This window comes from Saccoglossus kowalevskii, chromosome 2, assembly GCF_978046115.1.
Source record: "Saccoglossus kowalevskii chromosome 2, keSacKowa6.1, whole genome shotgun sequence".
Lineage (NCBI taxonomy): Eukaryota > Metazoa > Hemichordata > Enteropneusta > Harrimaniidae > Saccoglossus > Saccoglossus kowalevskii.
Window position 1 is genome coordinate 27664880 of NC_140642.1, and position 18745 is coordinate 27683624.

Genomic DNA, 18745 nt, shown 5'->3' on the forward strand with positions numbered 1-18745 from the left:
CACGTATATACGCCAACAAGCCATACCTATTATGCTGAACATACAATGCATTTGGGTCACCCAGCTTGAGTGGAAACTTACACGGAGCCTTGAAACGGATAGATCTAATTTACTTCTACATGCTGCTGGTTTGTCTATTTCCAGGCAGTCACCATATATTTCTTTTGTCAATTACTGTACAAGTACAACAAGCACACTGAATCTCGAAGTGGGGGTTTGCCTTGACCATTGAAGTTGTAAATAGGGACACCTGTTGTGGACACGAACAGGGAGTGTCGCAGTGACGAAGAATGTACGAGGAGTGGTTTAGGAGGGGTTAAGAGATCAAAAAACGTATTTTTGTAATTTGGTCTTACCTGCTAATTTATGGTTTTAAGTACGGCACATTTTCCAATTTGTCGACTCAGACAGTTTAAAACGTGGAAATCCTTTTCGTAAATAGCACACAAAAAGTCTTTCTTTGCCGTTTGCTTCTGGGTAACGTTGTTTTCACTTCATTAAAATGCGTGGCATGTGCAATAAAATGAACAACGTCGTAAAGGTATGCGTTGTGTGAGATCACGTGACACAGCCGACCAACGACCCAATTGTTGAGAATGATAATTGTTGAAGACACTTACTACTTTTGCGTTAGTACAATCCTGATATGGATTTCTTTCATGCTGGGTAACAAGTCAGTTTCAAAATGGTTCTAATATTTATTTGCACAGCGAGCTCAAAGCGCGCACAAGTAGTGGTAAACTCCGATTGGTTTTGTATGCATGAATGGATACTAACTATGCTTTGATCTGGTCCTATTAAGTGCCATGCTAGAGTTGATAGATAGAATACCGAGCCACTCAAGCACGTCTCTTGGGTCGAATTTAAATAATCCTTTTTTTGTTTTCCAGGTTTCATGAAGACTTAAAAAAAAGTAATTTTAAGCTGGAATTCAGTTTTTTTTTCTTGACGCGAGTTTACGGGATTGCCTTGTTGCTATTAGAATTTGAAACCACTTGGATGTGAAAAACAACAAAGACCCGTGTTAAAGGCGGGCCATTTCTTTTTCTTTAACAGAATGGCTTACCAGACGTTTTACATTCCCTGTATTTTCTTTTAGATGTGTGCCTTATACGTACTAGTGTTATGCTACTTTTAACAGATGCACACGTATAAACGCGTCATAATAACCCTATTTTAAACTTTTTTGTCATTCAAGTATCCTGACATACTTTGTTGCCGAGTTAAAAGTTCATATTGTTTGCTTCAAACAAACACATACAAATATTTCAAAACATTGAAATGATGATGTGTTTCGTTGTAGTTTAAAGTCAGGTCATGTGACTTCCTGTCTATTTCATCTATTTATGCCAGGGGGCATGTCATTGTAGTGAATGTTAGATTGGCATCTGAATAACAAAAGAACAGTAAAACAACATACCTTAAAACTCAACTCTTTCAAAATCGGTCTAGTATGTCCGCCAAGTCGCCTGAAACACTACGTCCCTGTCTCTACCTGTACTTGTTGTATCTAGCTACCTAAACTGTTTTCATCGCAGGTAAATTTATTTGCCTGTCATGTTTTATCAGTTATATATATATTTCCAATATACAACAAAAATACACCTGTTCCCGTGAAATGGCCGAAACTAAATTGGAGTGGACAGATCGATAAAGATCAAATATGTATAAAATTTACGAGTTTTAAACGAGTGTAATAAACTGTTAAACAATTCGTACTATTTACCATCGACATAGTTTTCAGCGAACATTTTTTATTAAAGTGGTTGTAAATTATCCAGATAAGATATCACGTCCGCTGGGGGGGGGGGGGCAATCAGCGAGGTGCACACTTTGGTTGTCTTAAACCATTAATAAAAATGTTTGCTGTTGTTGTAAAACTGTTATCATTACAATTCAGTAAATGTCTTTGGTAAATGCTCAATGTATGATTACAAAACAACGTATTAATCTATATTTATGTACTACTCCATTATAGGTAATTTGCATATATGCCATGGTAGCATCTTGGGTGTTTTACCCGGTACAAATAATGTTTTTTATAGGAAATCGTATTACCAAATGCCAAAACTTAGCAATTTTGGGTCAATTTTCAGGGATTCATGAAAAATAAATAATAATCCGAGACATATTTATTCATGACATCCTGAGTTACCAATCTTATACAAATTTTGTTCATGATATTTCACCTTATTTTTCCTTATTAATACCAATGTACGAGTACAAAATAGCGTATTAATACCAATGTACGAGTACAAAATAGCGTATTAATACCAATGTACGAGTACAAAATAGCGTATTAATACCAATGTACGAATACAAAATTATTACTAATGTACGAATACAAAATAGCGTATTAATACTAATGTACGAGTACAAAATAGCGTATTAATACCAATGTACGAGTACAAAATAGCGTATTAATACCAATGTACGAATACAAAATTATTACTAATGTACGAGTACAAAATAGCGTATTAATACCAATGTACGAGTACAAAATAGCGTATTAATACCAATGTACGAATACAAAATTATTACTAATGTACGAGTACAAAATATCGTATTATTACTAATCGACGAGTACAAAATATCGTATTATTACTAATGTACGAATACAAATTAGTGTATTAATACCAATGTACGAGTACAAAATATCGTATTATTACTAATCGACGAGTACAAAATAGCGTATTAATACTAATGTACGAGTACAAAATAGTGTATTAATACTAATGTACAAGAACAAAATATCGTATTATTACTAATGTACGAGTATAAAATAGCGTATTAATAATAATGTACGAGTACAAAATAACGTATCATTACTAATCGACGAGTACAAATTAGTGTATTAATACCAATGTACGAGTACAAAATATCGTATTATTATTAATCGACGAGTACAAATTAACGTATTAATACTAATGTACGAGTACAAAATAGTGTATCATTACTAATCGACGAGTACAAAATAGCGTATTAATACTAATGTACGAGTACAAAATAGCGTATTATTACTAATGTACGAGTACAAAATAACGTATTATTACTAATCGAAGAGTACAAAATAGCGTATTAATACTAATGTACGAGTACAAAATAGCGTATTATTACTAACGTACGAGTACAAAATAGCGTATTATTACTAATGTACGAGTACAAAATAGCGTATTAATACTAATATAAGAGTACAAAATAGCGTATTATTACTAATCGAAGAGTACAAAATAGCGTATTAATACTAATGTACGAGTACAAAATATTGTAATATTACTAATGTACGAGTACAAAAGAGCGTATTAATACCAATGTACGAGTACAAAATAGTGTATTATTACAAATCAACGACATGGCACACATACCATTGAGATAGAGTAATAATGTAAATAAACAGATGTCCAATTAGTACATGGATGATTACTACATATGCCAAGAGTAGCGTCGTTAAAATAAATGATTTGCAATGCACATATAAAAACTTTAATAAGATTAAACTTGATATCTATCAGTTTATCAACATACTATATCTTAGATTAGTTTAATAGTGTATATGGTATCAACAAAGAGGAACGCAACTAACGCATGCTATTATACCCGCCAAATAACTGCTGTGAATTGAACAAACAATTCTACAAGCGTCCTTGAACGAGTGAACTGCGTGGCTTTCACGGAGGTCATGTATTTTTCTCGGATGAAATCCACACTCTTATTCGCGCTTATCAACCATACTTTCAATAACTCGAGAGTCCAACTGTGCAGAAGACAGTCAACAGGTGGTCACGTGGTCTGATGGGATGTGAATTGAGTTATTTAACCCCGTGATCTATTTGTTGGCATTACGGTTTCGTGTTTGGACCAATTACAACGATGTATCGCTCGTGTCCACGATTACAATAACCAAGGGTTTAGTCAGGATGATAGTGTGGCAGCAATGTATATAACCTATTGGGTTATTTCTGAACTATCGTATTTTCTATTAAGCGAACAACCAATGAAACAACGAACCTTCCCACTTAACATATACACAGTAACCTTTTTTGTTGCATACGCACCCTGAAAAACTTTGATACATAGTTGACGATTTTTAAATAAAGAGACACTCGTAGAGTCACATAATGACAGATTCCGAGAGACTGACATTGCATGACGAAAACAATTTTTCCGTTACACCTTCGACTGCTGTCGTAGATGATTCGTCATGCAAGACCTCGAAATACTAATCTGAAGGCATGCGTAAATGGAATCCATTTGGTCGTTAGTCAACCCATAGCAGCCTATGTCGTATCTATAAGCGATAATCGACATTGACCAGAATAGTCTTTCTTTATAGTACATTAAGCTGGCACTGTGGTTGATTAACAAGCACGCATGTTTCAGCTAATGTAGGTTCCTTACGGAGATGCCCGTTAACGCCCTTTTCATGCTTTACATTTCAGTTACGTACCTTGACTTAGTTTCAGTCGGTCAACTCCGCTCCGTATATCGCCTCTACGTATACTTCCACATACTGGCGTTATATATACACGCCGAGTATTGATACTCCGTCCGCGAATGGACACACCTTATTCAGTAGCTTCAATGATTAGTACGTATACACAAGGGGTTGGTAACTCCCTGGGTGCAACATGTATGACTGGCACGAATAAAATGTTTGTCCACGCAGTCAGAATGACCTATGGTGTGGTTGGTAAAACATGCAAAACAGTGACCGTGATTCTTTTCAGATTCGATGAGGTATGCGACATGGTGAACTTAGTGAACAATACGAGGAAGATTTACGAGAAACTATAAAACAATCCAAATCTTCCAGGTCATCCGATGAAAGGCAGAATATCTGATAAAGACCGCAGATGATCTAGTTTTCAACGTCGTAAATATGCAATTGGTTATCCATCCACTATTTCACGCTTTTCTCGGTTTATATTGCCATAGGGCAAATGTAAAATTCGTGTCATTTCAAATTCCTTCTCAAATTTTGTGGTGGCTCACCGTAGGCAAACACAAACGACGGGACATTCACGCAGTTGGAAATTAAAGTTTGAGTACAATACTCATAGTGGTGTCAGGGTTGCGCACAATACCCATAGTGGTGTCAGGGTTGCGCACAATACCCATAGTGGTGTCAGGGTTGCGTACATTACCCATAGTGGTGTCAGGGTTGCGCACAATACCCATCGTAGTGTCAGGGTTGCGTACAATGCCCATAGTAGTGTCAGGGTTGCGTACAATACCATCGTAGTGTCAGGGTTGCGTACAATACCCATAGTGGTGTCAGGGTTGCGTACAATACCCATAGTGGTGTCAGGGTTGCGCACAATACCCATAGTGGTGTCAGGGTTGCGCACAATACCCATAGTGGTGTCAGGATTGCGCACAACACCCATAGTGGTGTCAGGGTTGCACACAATACCCATCGTAGTGTCAGGGTTGCACACAATACCCATCGTAGTGTCAGGGTTGCGTACAATACCCATCGTAGTGTCAGGGTTGCGTACAATACCCATAGTAGTGTCAGGGCTGCGTACAATACCATCGTAGTGTCGGGGTTGCGTACAATACCATCGTAGTGTCAGGGTTGCGTACAATACCCATCGTAGTGTCAGGGTTGAGTAAAATACCCATCGTAGTGTCCGGGTTGCGTACAATTCACATCGTAGTGTCAGGGTTGCGTACAATACCCATCGTAGTGCCGGGGTTGCGTACAATACCCATCGTAGTGTCAGGGTTGCGTACAATGCCCGTAGTCGTGTCATGTTTCTTTTTCTATTTAAAACACAATGCCCATAGTAGTGTCAGGGTTGCGTACAATACCATCGTAGTGTCAGGGCTGCGTACAATACCATCGTAGTGTCGGGGTTGCGTACAATACCATCGTAGTGTCAGGGTTGCGTACAATACCCATCGTAGTGTCAGGGTTGAGTAAAATACCCATCGTAGTGTCCGGGTTGCGTACAATTCACATCGTAGTGTCAGGGTTGCGTACAATACCCATCGTAGTGCCGGGGTTGCGTACAATACCCATCGTAGTGTCAGGGTTGCGTACAATGCCCGTAGTCGTGTCATGTTTCTTTTTCTATTTAAAACACAATGCCCATAGTAGTGTCAGGGTTGCGTACAATACCATCGTAGTGTCGGGGTTGCGTACAATACCCTCGTAGTGTCGGGGTTGCGTACAATACCATCGTAGTGTCAGGGTTGCGTACAATACCCATCGTAGTGTCAGGGTTGAGTAAAATACCCATCGTAGTGTCAGGGTTGCGTACAATACCATCGTAGTGTCAGGGTTGCGTACAATACCCATCGTGGTGTCAGGGTTGAGTAAAATACCCATCGTAGTGTCCGGGTTGCGTACAATTCACATCGTAGTGTCAGGGTTGCACACAATACCCATCGTAGTGTCAGGGTTGCACACAACACCCATCGTAGTGTCAGGGTTGCACACAATACCCATCGTAGTGTCAGGGTTGCGTACAATGCCCATAGTAGTGTCAGGGTTGCGTACAATACCATCGTAGTGTCGGGGTTGCGTACAATACCATCGTAGTGTCAGGGTTGCGTACAATACCCATCGTAGTGTCAGGGTTTAGTAAAATACCCATCGTAGTGTCCGGGTTGCGTACAATTCACATCGTAGTGTCAGGGTTGCGTACAATACCCATCGTAGTGCCGGGGTTGCGTACAATACCCATCGTAGTGTCAGGGTTGCGTACAATGCCCGTAGTCGTGTCATGTTTCTTTTTCTATTTAAAACACAAATTTTATTTGGATCAAAAACATCAATAGTAGTGTCAATGTTGCGTACAATGTCCGTAGTAATGGCATGGTTGTGTACAAAACCTATAGTAGTTTCAGGGTTGCGAACATTACCCATCGTAGTGTCAGGGTTGTGTCAATCACCTATAGTAGTGTCAGGGTTGTGTCAATCACCAATAGTAGTGTCAGAGTTGCGTAAACCACCAATAGTAGTGTCAGAGTTGCGTCAATCACCTATAGTAGTGTCAGAGTTGTGTCAATCACCTATAGTAGTGTCAGAGTTGTGTCAATCACCTATAGTAGTGTCAGAGTTGTGTCAATCACCTATAGTAGTGTCAGAGTTGTGTCAATCACCTATAGTAGTGTCAGAGTTGTGACAATCACCTATAGTAGTGTCAGAGTTGTGTCAATCACCTATAGTAGTGTCAGAGTTGTGACAATCACCTATAGTAGTGTCAGGGTTGCGTCAATCACCTATAGTAGTGTCAGGGTTGCGTACAACACCCATAGTGTCGGGTTGTTACGATACAATACCCAGGTGTGTGGTGCACATACCATATGTATTTTGGTGTACATATTGTATTTTATCACAAACATTTTATTGCTGTCGACCATTGTAAAATATTTCTAAGGATGCGATCATTTTATTATTATTATCAGAATTTATTAAATATTATTTATATATATTATAAACTTATTTAATATTATTGAAAATGTACGCGTATGAGAATAAGACTAAATACAATTTGTGTGTGTAGTGTTATACACGAGAATGGCTGACACAGTGCAAATCATGGGTCAAATCTGGTTATTCACATAGAAGGGAACACGTATACATACTCATTGAGTCTTATCTTTATCTAGTGTTGCTTAGGTTATTATCGTAGTTGGAGAGAACGAGGGAGTGTTAGATTAACATGAAGATTAAGTATACTCAGTGCTTTGAAAATATCGCCCAGCCCCTCACAAGTGCTCTATAAAAATGGGAAACAGAATTTATGTGTTATCTTTGTATATATATAAACATGATAGCCTAAACGAATTGAATCACCTTAAACATCTTTCAGATATTGTGTTATAGTGACTATTCTCTGAATTATATTCTACTAACATCTATTCTCGGATGTCGTGTTCTAATAATATTGTGTAATGACCATTCTCAGATTATATTATAGCGGACATTTTATCAACACTCTAAACGATACCTCCCATGATATGATGGCTTGTATCCCGCATATGTGGTTGTTTCAATAAGTTAAGACCGAACTATTGTTGTATTTATTAGGATTACGTTGTCGATGAAATCAACTCGAATTAGCAGCAGATTATGTTTGTATTACTACTATTATCGCGTTGTACATTTCGTCCCTACATTTTAATGAGTATACTGCCCGTGGAATAGGTTTCAGTATTGGGATTCCAATATGACTGTACAAGATACTAGTAATACAAATATTAGTAATAATTTCAAATTGTAGAAATATCGCTTCTCTTGTGGAGAATTATAATAAGAGAGTTGACAGTTATCGAGAGAATAGGCGAACGTATTGAGTTCCCAGTTGTAGTATTCCTCGAGAGGACTGGGGAGGAGAGCAGTATTCTCCCAGTTGGAGAACTCCACGGTAGGAAGGACGATATGAATTGCTTTGAATTCCTAGTGGAAGTTTTCTTCTTCTGGAAGGAGGGAGGAAAAGCTTCAAATGCCAAGTGAGGGTACTCATTAGGAGGAGGAAAACTTTGAATTCTCAGTAGGAATACTTCTCGGCAGGGTAAAACAGTTTTGAATTCACAGTGTGAGTACTCGTCGGGAGAGAGCTATAGCTTTGAATTCCTAATGACAGTATCCGGATTCCACGTCATCAGAGAGGAACGCTGATCGTGTGCATATTCCACCCACCTCATAGTAAGTGACGTTACCACTGTCAAATGAATTATCACTGTGTAAACGTTTCTTGTCCTTCACTTGAGATACACATATGTAATCAACAGTTAGACCACATTGAACCGACATGTCGTCATTAGAAATACTTTAGCAATGACACTAAATCATTTAAGAATTCACAGGTACATGTGCCTCGTCCGACGCTGTATACATTTGTCTATGTATTCAAGTTCTTAGGATAATATTTTCAATTGGAAACACTAGGAACATCCCCTAAATGTTATATTATTTTATTCGCATGAACATTATGTTGAGGGCATATTTTTGCAAATGAATTACAATCTCAGTGTGCAATAAAAGAAAACTAAAATATTCTAAAATCATTTATTTTATTTTGATGTTTTGAGCATATTCAATTGGTTTTGAGTTCATGCATTTGTCCAAGAAACAACGAGTTCCACTGTTACTTTACATGTTCTCGTGGGTTTAACTAAATAGTGAATTTGAAACCCGATGAATAAATATTGCATTTTCAGTACCTCCTTATTGTATACGCTAGGGCACGTGAACGCGTGTCAATAACGTAATTTGTGTAATTGGCTTTGTAAAAATAACTTTGTAATTTGAAGTTTGTGTGTGGTTTTTGCTTCACACTGTGTTCAGTTAATTAGTGTTTTGCAGTTCGTTTTCTGTGACCATACTGCAGTAGTATCCAGAATCAGTGCTGTGTCAATAAATACATATTTAGTACACTACAAACAGCTTTCTTGCAAACATTCTTTTTTTATGATCATAATGTAATTGGCGTACATGACCCATGTACAGAAGAAGGCGGCCACAACGGCGTCAATCAAATAATTGGTTAGAAATGGTTGCAACTCAAATTACAATGACATTGGCCAAATCGTATCTGAGGAATTGCTATATTCCAAATTACAATGACATTGGCCTAGTCTTACCTGGAAAATGGTTGTATCCCAAGTTACTGTGACATTGGCCTAGTCTTATCTGAGGAATGGCTGTATCCGAAGTCACAATGACATTGGCCTAGTCGTATCTGAGGAATGGTTGTAACCCAAGTTGCAGTGACATTGGCCTAGTCTTACCTGGAGAATGGTTGTATCCCAAGTTACAATGACATTGGCCTAGTCTTATCTGAGGAATGGCTGTATCCGAAGTCACAATGACATTGGCCTAGTCGTATCTAAGGAATGGTTGTAACCCAAGTTGCAGTGACATTGGCCTAGTCTTATCTGAGGAATGGCTGTATCCGAAGTCACAATGACATTGGCCTAGTCGTATCCGAGGAATGGTTGTATCCCAAGTTACAGTGAAATTGGCCTAGCTCTATCCGAGGAATGGCTGTATCCGAAGTTACAAGGATATTGGCCTAGTCTTATCTGAGGAATGGTTGTATCCCAAATTACAGTGACATTGGCCTAGTCGTGTCTGAGGAATGGTTGTATCCCAAGTTACAATGACATTGGCCTAGTCGTATCTGAGGAATGCTTGTATCTCAAGTTACAGTGACATTTGCCTGGTCTTATCCGAGGAATGGTTGTTTCCCAAGTTATAATGACATTGGCCTAGTCTTATCTGAGGAATGGTTGTATCCCAAGTTACAATGACATTGGCCTAGTCGTATCTGAGGAATGGATGTATCTCAAGTTACAGTGACATTTGCCTGGTCTTATCCGAGGAATGGTTGTTTCCCAAGTTACAGTGACATTGGCCTAGTCGTATCTGAGGAATGGTTGTATCCCAAGTTACAAGGATATTGACCTAGTCGTATCTGAGGAATGGTTGTATCCCAAGTTACAATGACATTGGCCTAGTCGTATCTGAGAAATGGTTGTATCCCAAGTTACAAGGACATTAACCTAGTCGTATCTGAGGAATGGTTGTATCCCAAGTTACAATGACATTGGCCTAGTCTTATCTGAGGAATGGTCGTATCCCGAGTTACAGTAACATTGGCCTAGTCGTATCTGAGGAATGGTTGTACCCCAAGTTACTATGACATTGGCCTAGTCGTATCTGAGAAATGGCTGTATCCCAAGTTACAAGGACATTAACCTAGTCGTATCTGAGGAATGGTTGTATCCCAAGTTACAATGACATTGGCCTAGTCTTATCTGAGGAATGGTCGTAACCCGACTTACAGTAACATTGGCCTAGTCGTATCTGAGGAATGGTTGTACCCCAAGTTACTATGACATTGGCCTAGTCGTATCTGAGGAATGGTTGTACCCCAAGTTACTATGACATTGGCCTAGTCGTATCTGAGGAATGGTTGTAACCCAAGTTGCAGTGACATTGGCCTAGTCGTATCTGAGGAATGGTTGTACCCCAAGGTACTATGACATTGGCCTAGTCGTATCTGAGGAATGGTTGTAACCCAAGTTGCAGTGACATTGGCCTAGTCGTATCTGAGGAATGGTTGTATCCCAAGTTACTGTGACATTGGTCTTGTCTTGTCTGAGGAATGGTTGTATCCGAAGTTACAAGGATATTGGCCTAGTCGTATCTGAGAAATGGTTGTATCCCAAGTTATAGTGACATCGGCTTAGTCTTATCTGTGAAATGGTTGTATCCCAAGTTACAATGACATTGGCCTAGTCTTATCTGGGGAATGGTTGTATCCCAAGTTACAGTGACATTGGCCTAGTCGTATCTGAGGAATGGTTGTATCCCAAGTTACAGTGACATTGGCCTAGTCGTATCTGAGGAATGGTTGTATCCAAAGTTGCAGTGACATTGGCCTAGTCGTATCTGAGGAATGGTTGTATCCCAAGTTACTGTGACATTGGTCTTGTCTTGTCTGAGGAATGGTTGTATCCGAAGTTACAAGGATATTGGCCTAGTCGTATCTGAGAAATGGTTGTATCCCAAGTTATAGTGACATCGGCTTAGTCTTATCTGTGAAATGGTTGTATCCCAAGTTACAATGACATTGGCCTAGTCTTATCTGGGGAATGGTTGTATCCCAAGTTACAGTGACATTGGCCTAGTCGTATCTGAGGAATGGTTGTATCCCAAGTTACAGTGACATTGGCCTAGTCGTATCTGAGGAATGGTTGTATCCCAAGTTACAATGACATTGGCCTAGTCGTATCTGGGGAATGGTTGTAATCAAAATTATAATGACATTGACCAAGTCATATTCAAGAAATTGCTGTATACAAAGTTATAATGACATTGACCAAGTCATATCCAACTTGAAGGAATGGTTGTCTCCCAAATTACAATGCCATTCGCCTAGTCTTATCTGAAGAAATGTTACATCGTAAGAATATATAATGATGGGTGCGAGTTCATTACTTGTTTATTCCATGTAATTGTATTGATAGTATGTTGGATAGTTGTATGAAAGTGGGGCTCAATTCGAAATGCTCTGCATTTCAGTGATAATATTACCAATGTGAAACTCGGCTTCGCCTCTGTTGACAATGCGCCATTTTTATTCGTACAACAAGTGAGTGCTTGGATTCCAGCTTAGATCTTGCTATTTGTTATCTCGTTATCTGCATATTTGTGTGACGTTGCAGTTTTAGTACCAGTGAGTTGGCCACAGATCACATTCTTATTTGTATCTATTAGGAGGCATAGGCTCGACTAATTTGAAGAAACTATTTCCGTGTACCACAGAATATTTACATTACAATCATAATTAACGTTGTTGTTGTTGTTGTTGTTGTTGTTTATTGTTATTTTTATTATGTTTTCTAGTATGTTCTTTTGATCTGCTGTTTACAGTCCTAATGCCGGGTCTTACCAAAAGACCTGAGGCTAAAAGGAAGGATGGCACAAAACGATAATCATACACACATTGTACCAAATCATTAACAACAACACGTAGAAAGTCTGAATCGATAACGCTTTTCTCAGCAGGTGTGCAGTGTATTAAGAACAATTTTCTGTATCTCTTGCAGACTTGGGTTTATTATTATTATTATTATTACTACTACTACTACACTACCATGGAATAAATATCTAAAAAAACTTTTTTGTGATACAGCGAAATGTAGTTGGGCATTATAATTTTCTCATTGTTAATTGTATAAATGACGTTAATTGTATAAATGACATATGAATGATATTCACAACTATGTGTGACTGGTTGACCAATCAATACGGACATTTCACGTCACCATGTTGCTGATCGCCGTCTGGTTTTCACGCATTACCTTATTTTATATAATGAAAAAAAAAACGTTTATAAAATCATGAAAGTTAAAAATAGAACTATCTATGTTGAAACGTGGAAACAGAACTACATAGTGCATGTCCAAATGTGTTAAATTACGTCACGAATCAGCTTCGCGAACTGAAGGCAATATTATTCTGTAAATGCATCGTGGTACACAACAAATTAATACCAAGTCAAAAAAAGATGATATGGTAAAACATGCCGTCGAAACACTTTTTTCTGGTCTTGGGATGTTTAAACAAATTGTGCGATGACGCGTCATGTTTCTCGTTTGTTTGTTTGTTTTTTGAGTTTTTTTATAATGGTTTTTCAGGAACCGATCACTGACTAGAAAAAAGTATTTTGTTGGCCTGTAAGTTTAGCGCATCGGAGCTATAACGCAGATTATCGCATGTCGCAAAAAAAAAACAAACAAGATAATTACATGCCACGAGAACCAAGATAACATGACGCGGGAACTCAGATAAACACATAGCCCGTAAACCCGGATAATCGCATGGCGAGAATCCAGATAATCGTATCGCGAAAACCCAGATAATCGCAAAGCACGAGAATGCAGATAATCGCATGTTACTAATACGCCGATAGTCGCCGAAATGTCTAAATGTACATCACCATGTATGGGTACTTGTGTCTTTTCGGCATAAATCTGGTTGCAGATAACTCGGCGTCCATATGAATATTATTAATATACCGTGCTGCTAACATAAGAAGTAAAGCATGGACGTCACATCTATATAGGCATGCAGCCAGACACACGACATGCGTCTACTTTGATTGACATAGTATTTACTATCACCGTAACTAAGTTATTTCTGTAACTACTGAATTTTATTACGCATTGCGATAACAATGACGCTTGGCGGGAACTGTTTTCTCTACTTCTATTTTAGATTTCTAATTACAGACTCCGGGGCATGTAACATATTCTGTTACTTGTATACTGAATTCGTGCGTCAAAACGAATTTCGGAATCTATTAATCATATTCTGAAAACATCGGACAAAATATTAATTATTTTATTTATATAAATCGATATTATCAATCCAATTCCCATTTGGTCACATAAAAGTATCTGCATTAATTTGCGTACTTTCAAGTGTCCATTTATGATAAGGACCATATAGATAATAAAATAAATTAAGTTTACCGAAGATGGAACTGATTTCCGAAATTTGATTAGTACTATTATACACAACATACCTTGCTCGATATTCGAATTTTGTGTGTGCTGTATATCTGGTACAACGTTGGGGTTAGCGATGGTGCCCAGTGTAGTTTGGTGGTCTCTACGAGCTAAAAAATATAAAATACATCCATTCTTGAATTGTACATTTCAATATACGTGGCGGCATGAGGAAGTTAATTTTCTGACAAAGGCGAATAACGAGAAGTGGCTGATTGCATTTCCCGCTTTCGTTTCTAGCATTTCTAGATGGTTTGCTGTAGAATAACTATAACCCATACATGCAGGCGCTATTGTATACGTTAGATGCATTTAAATAAGACATGGAATGGATTATAATGAACAGGGTTACATAATTACCCACAAAGATTCATTATACCGCAGCCTTGAGTCAATCAAAGAATGGCAGCAGTTAAAAGTATATACATGTCCCACACAATAGTGTCCATGCAATAACTCATGTAAGGCACATGGCAAAATTAGATACGAATATCGCATATACATAATATTGAGTTGGACAAGACATGTATGTGTATGGGACATTAGCACTGTGACTCTGTTCTACACGTTTACGTGTAGATTTATAACAACCTGCTTTGTGTACCGCCTAGTTAAGTCGATAAATACAAGTACGCTTTACACAGCCATTGTCCATTCGCTCTATTATATGACTTTTCATTGTTATACGCTGGTATAAAAAAGGGTTTGCTTGACACATTGTACTGTTTTGAGCATGTGAACTGGTTTGACGGTCGGCGCAGAGCATACAATTGACACCTTCGCAATTCATTAACATCCCCTGGACCCGTGTTCTGATTGGGGATTTGTTGTATTGTTGCACTGAAGTATTGACTGCCGCCATAAAGCAGTTTATCGCAAGACGTCGCCGTCGATCGCATTAAAAAACGTAAAATGTGTTCACAAGGTGTGTCACATATAACAAGTGGCATATTAGCACGACAGAACGGGGCAAACAGTCCTCCTGTCGTAAGACGTAGTAGCACGGGAGCTCATATGTCTTCCGCATGCGAGTTTTCTTGCCGACCTTGCCCACTTTCTCAAATTCACTTAAGTTAATCGGCGTGTATTTTAACGAACAAAGACGATGCTAAGGAGGAAGTCGCAACGTAGTATCAGCGTGAGTTGGTTCGGTGACACACCTCTGGTTTTAAACTTCAACAACTCGTATAAATTAGCCTCGTTTACACTTACCCTTCACTCGCTTTCTATACAGCATGAATAATAAAATGGCGATGCCGACAATAACTAAGGTGCCCAGAACACACCCAATCGCTACCCCAACAATCGTACCAGTACAGTTCTCGTCGCAATTTTGTGCCACGGCCAGTAACGGCAGGCTCAACAACCAAATCAAATGGCTTAGGACGAACGCCATGTCCACAAAGTGAAAATTCACACACTTGACGAGATTCGGTCACGTTTCAAAGACCCACTTGTTGGCTGTTGACGATTCCCTCGCCTCCATTCATTTTAGCGTTGAATAGAAGGAGCATAGGAATGCGTTTAGGAACACGCAGCTATACGCAGTGGCATAGGGTCGATATTTGCATATAAATGCAGTCACAATATCAGTGATTTCTTCGACTTTGGTCTCACAAAGGCAACGTACGCATGGGTCGTTGTCGGGCTACAATGACAATGACAATGATTGCATTAACGTTTATTTTGAGACAATAATAACGTGCATGTGTAAGTCAAGTCCGAATCACGAAGAAAACCTACATAACTAAGCATACAGACTTTTATTGGGCAATTCACAATCTATCAATCGATCAATAAATCAATGTCTCTGCCTTTCCGTTGGTCTATCGCATATCAAATATCGATGACATATTGAAATGTACATGACACTTTGTACCATAACACGTCAATATTATATTCTCAATCATACGTACATTCTCTATAATCAACGTATACATAAATCTGAAATGCACAGGTAGAATAAGTAGAATGAATAATTCTTGTATGGACAACTCACCCAGTGATAAATAGAACACACATGTATGGAATGTCTGCAAGGGATATTTTCGTAAGCAGTAATCAATTGTTTTTATTTTATAATATATGTAATAATGAAATTTAAATAAATAGAAAACGCAAATTTGTAAACATGGGCAAGGTGTAAAATGTAATCATCTATTTTATTCGTTCGTAATATATTATTTTTTGTAAGCATATAAAACATTTCCCGAATAAAATGTAGTATTCGTACGCAATTTGAAATTTTGATTCCTAAACTCAAATTATCAAAAATATTATAAAAAAGTAAAATGTAATTAGGAATTTGCTTTATCTGTAAAGTGTTTTTTTACTGTAAATGGAGCTTTCATTTTTTTCTGTAAAAACGTAAAACGCCGTTTTTTTTTGCTCTCCTTCTGTATATATGTATAGGTAGAATAAGTACAGTAGAGATAACGATTATTGCATGGACAACTCATCCAGATATCCAATGACAACATGAAACACATATGTTTATGCACAGGTAGAATAAGTAGTGAACAATTCTTGTATGGACAACACGTGTCTAGATGTCCAGTGACAAATGTAAAACATATGTCGGCGTACAGGTAGAATAAGTAAAGAGAACAATTCATATACAAACAACTCATCTAGATACCCAATGTAAAATAGAACACGCATAATGTAAAATGTGGTTAATAAATGACAACATACTTTATATTCTCGTCAGGTGGTCGCCATCTAAGGCAACTGTAAAAACGTTGCCAAGTAACAGTCGCCAACTTTCTTAATAAAAGAACTGTTTACCAACTACTATGGTGGACATACTAACATACCTTTAACATACTGTATCGAAAACTATGACTGTATATACGAGATATTAACCCTATATATGAATTACGAAAGACCACACGCCCACTTTTAGCACCCTGGAATGGGCTGTGGCATTTTTAACATACCTTTTTAGCAACTACTGTTTAAGAGAGCATGGCAGGTCACAGTACTTAACGATTGTTATTTGAACATGATTGGTCAAGGCATGTCAGATATAGTTATAGAACAGCATTCATTATAACAAAATGACCACCAGTCGGCCATTTTGAATCTGATGAGAAACAAAATGACGTACATCAAGGTCCCATAATGTCTGAAGTTTCTATCAAGTTTGAAAAAAATCCGTCCATACACAAGAGATCTGGCTCCGGAATGACAGAAATACTTGGTTTTGATGATTGGCTCCAGTGTGCAGCGCCCAAAATGAGTCTTTTTTTTTTTTTTCAGTTAGTGGGTACGTACAACTTCGTGTGCGTGTTCCCAAGAACTCCCCAACATATTTCAATTAAACTTGATACATAGACGGTCTAAAATTATGCGCAGACTTGGCTAAATTATGGCTGTAATCCATGCATAATTACCTAATTTGCATATTTGATAACATTGAGTATAAATGAATTCACGTGACCCAATTCAACCAGTGCTATAACAAAAGTATTTGGTAAAAGATATGACAAATGTATCAGATAACCAAATATGGTCATGTGACCGGATAATATGCATAACTGCAATGTACTAAGCACTGCAGATAGTGACATGGAAACAGTACTTTAAGGCATCAGACAAAGATGACTGAAATATCAATCATCATATATCTATCCTCCAGATACCTAGTGGCAAATGGGGCCTCCAATAAACGTCTCCATTCTGTCCTATCAGCTTCTGCTACTCTGGTTTCAGCCCATGACTTCCATCCAGCCCCGTTTCTTTCCTTCTCAACAATGCATAGCTTCTCTCAGTTTTCACCCAGACGCATCCTAATCTCACTCCTGTGAGGGGGAGGGGTCATGGCTTCCCCCAAAATGTTAGGTTCAGTAATATTCGTTCAGCCTATGGTTTCTGTAATAATCATTTTTTGTAGGAATGGGTTGTCAGCCCATAGCCCGAGGGACTATACTTTATCTGTCTTCTACCTGTTGACCTTCCCACAAATCTCCAGGTCATTGAAGCATGCAAACACCCCCACCAACGATAAGGTGTTAGTCTCAAAGGGAATGATCATAATTTCATCATTAAATATTTTAAATTGTATAACATGGCCACTTGGAACCGCCTGATCACAACTTTCAGTTACATTTTTAAATGCAAGAGGCATATAATATATACTCGAAATGAACCATTTCAATGATTGAAATGGTTTTAATAAAGTAAATACAGTATTCCTTATTTGTACTTCATGCCTCCAAATAACCTCAGCATAGGGGAATTCTAATATTCTTTAAACATGGTATCTTGCATCAGATCACAAAATGAATGGACATGCACGTCATCCATAATGCATGGTGCATTTGTGGAGTTTGAATGAGATTGTTTTCAGATACAGATTGAGACGCACATGCATCAAAACAAGTCCTCGTGTGCTTCCAAAAAAGACCAAGTTTGCCATCATGGGTCACAAATTGTATTATTCAATTTATAACACATATCCAATCATTTCCTAAACAGCAGAAAGCAACATCACTTTCAACCCTTTTGTGCATGTCCAAATCTTATTAGCTAGTCGGTAACAGTTTTACCATCAGCTGATTACCTGCAATTAAATTATTTATGGAGTATACATTTCTGATTATAGCATCCTTTCATAATTTTATCACTGGTAATGCATACTTAGAGATAATAGCACAGTTGGAGATAATTAGACACTGCGAGTGCAAAAAAACTAGCGACTGAAATATCG

At 38.1% G+C, this 18745-nt stretch overlaps 1 protein-coding gene across 4 annotated transcripts in view; it reads right to left on the reverse strand.

Moving 5' to 3' along the window:
- LOC146748637 (uncharacterized) overlaps positions 1 to 15540 on the reverse strand; it is a 41948-nt gene extending 26408 nt beyond the window's left edge. Inside the window, exons 1-2 of one of the 4 annotated variants that reach the window (XM_085493915.1) lie at positions 15247 to 15540; positions 14052 to 14144 (exon numbers count right to left, since the gene is read on the reverse strand). In XM_085493915.1, coding sequence (XP_085350041.1) covers positions 14052 to 14144; positions 15247 to 15430 — 277 coding nt within the window. In that variant the 5' untranslated portion in view covers positions 15431 to 15540. Of the gene's footprint in view, positions 1 to 81; positions 291 to 356; positions 500 to 4447; positions 4625 to 14051; positions 14145 to 15246 lie in introns of those variants that run through there. The other 3 variants (XM_085493920.1, XM_085493927.1, XM_085493930.1) reach the window with 3 other exon arrangements.
- Between the last annotated feature and the right edge of the window lie 3205 nt (positions 15541 to 18745).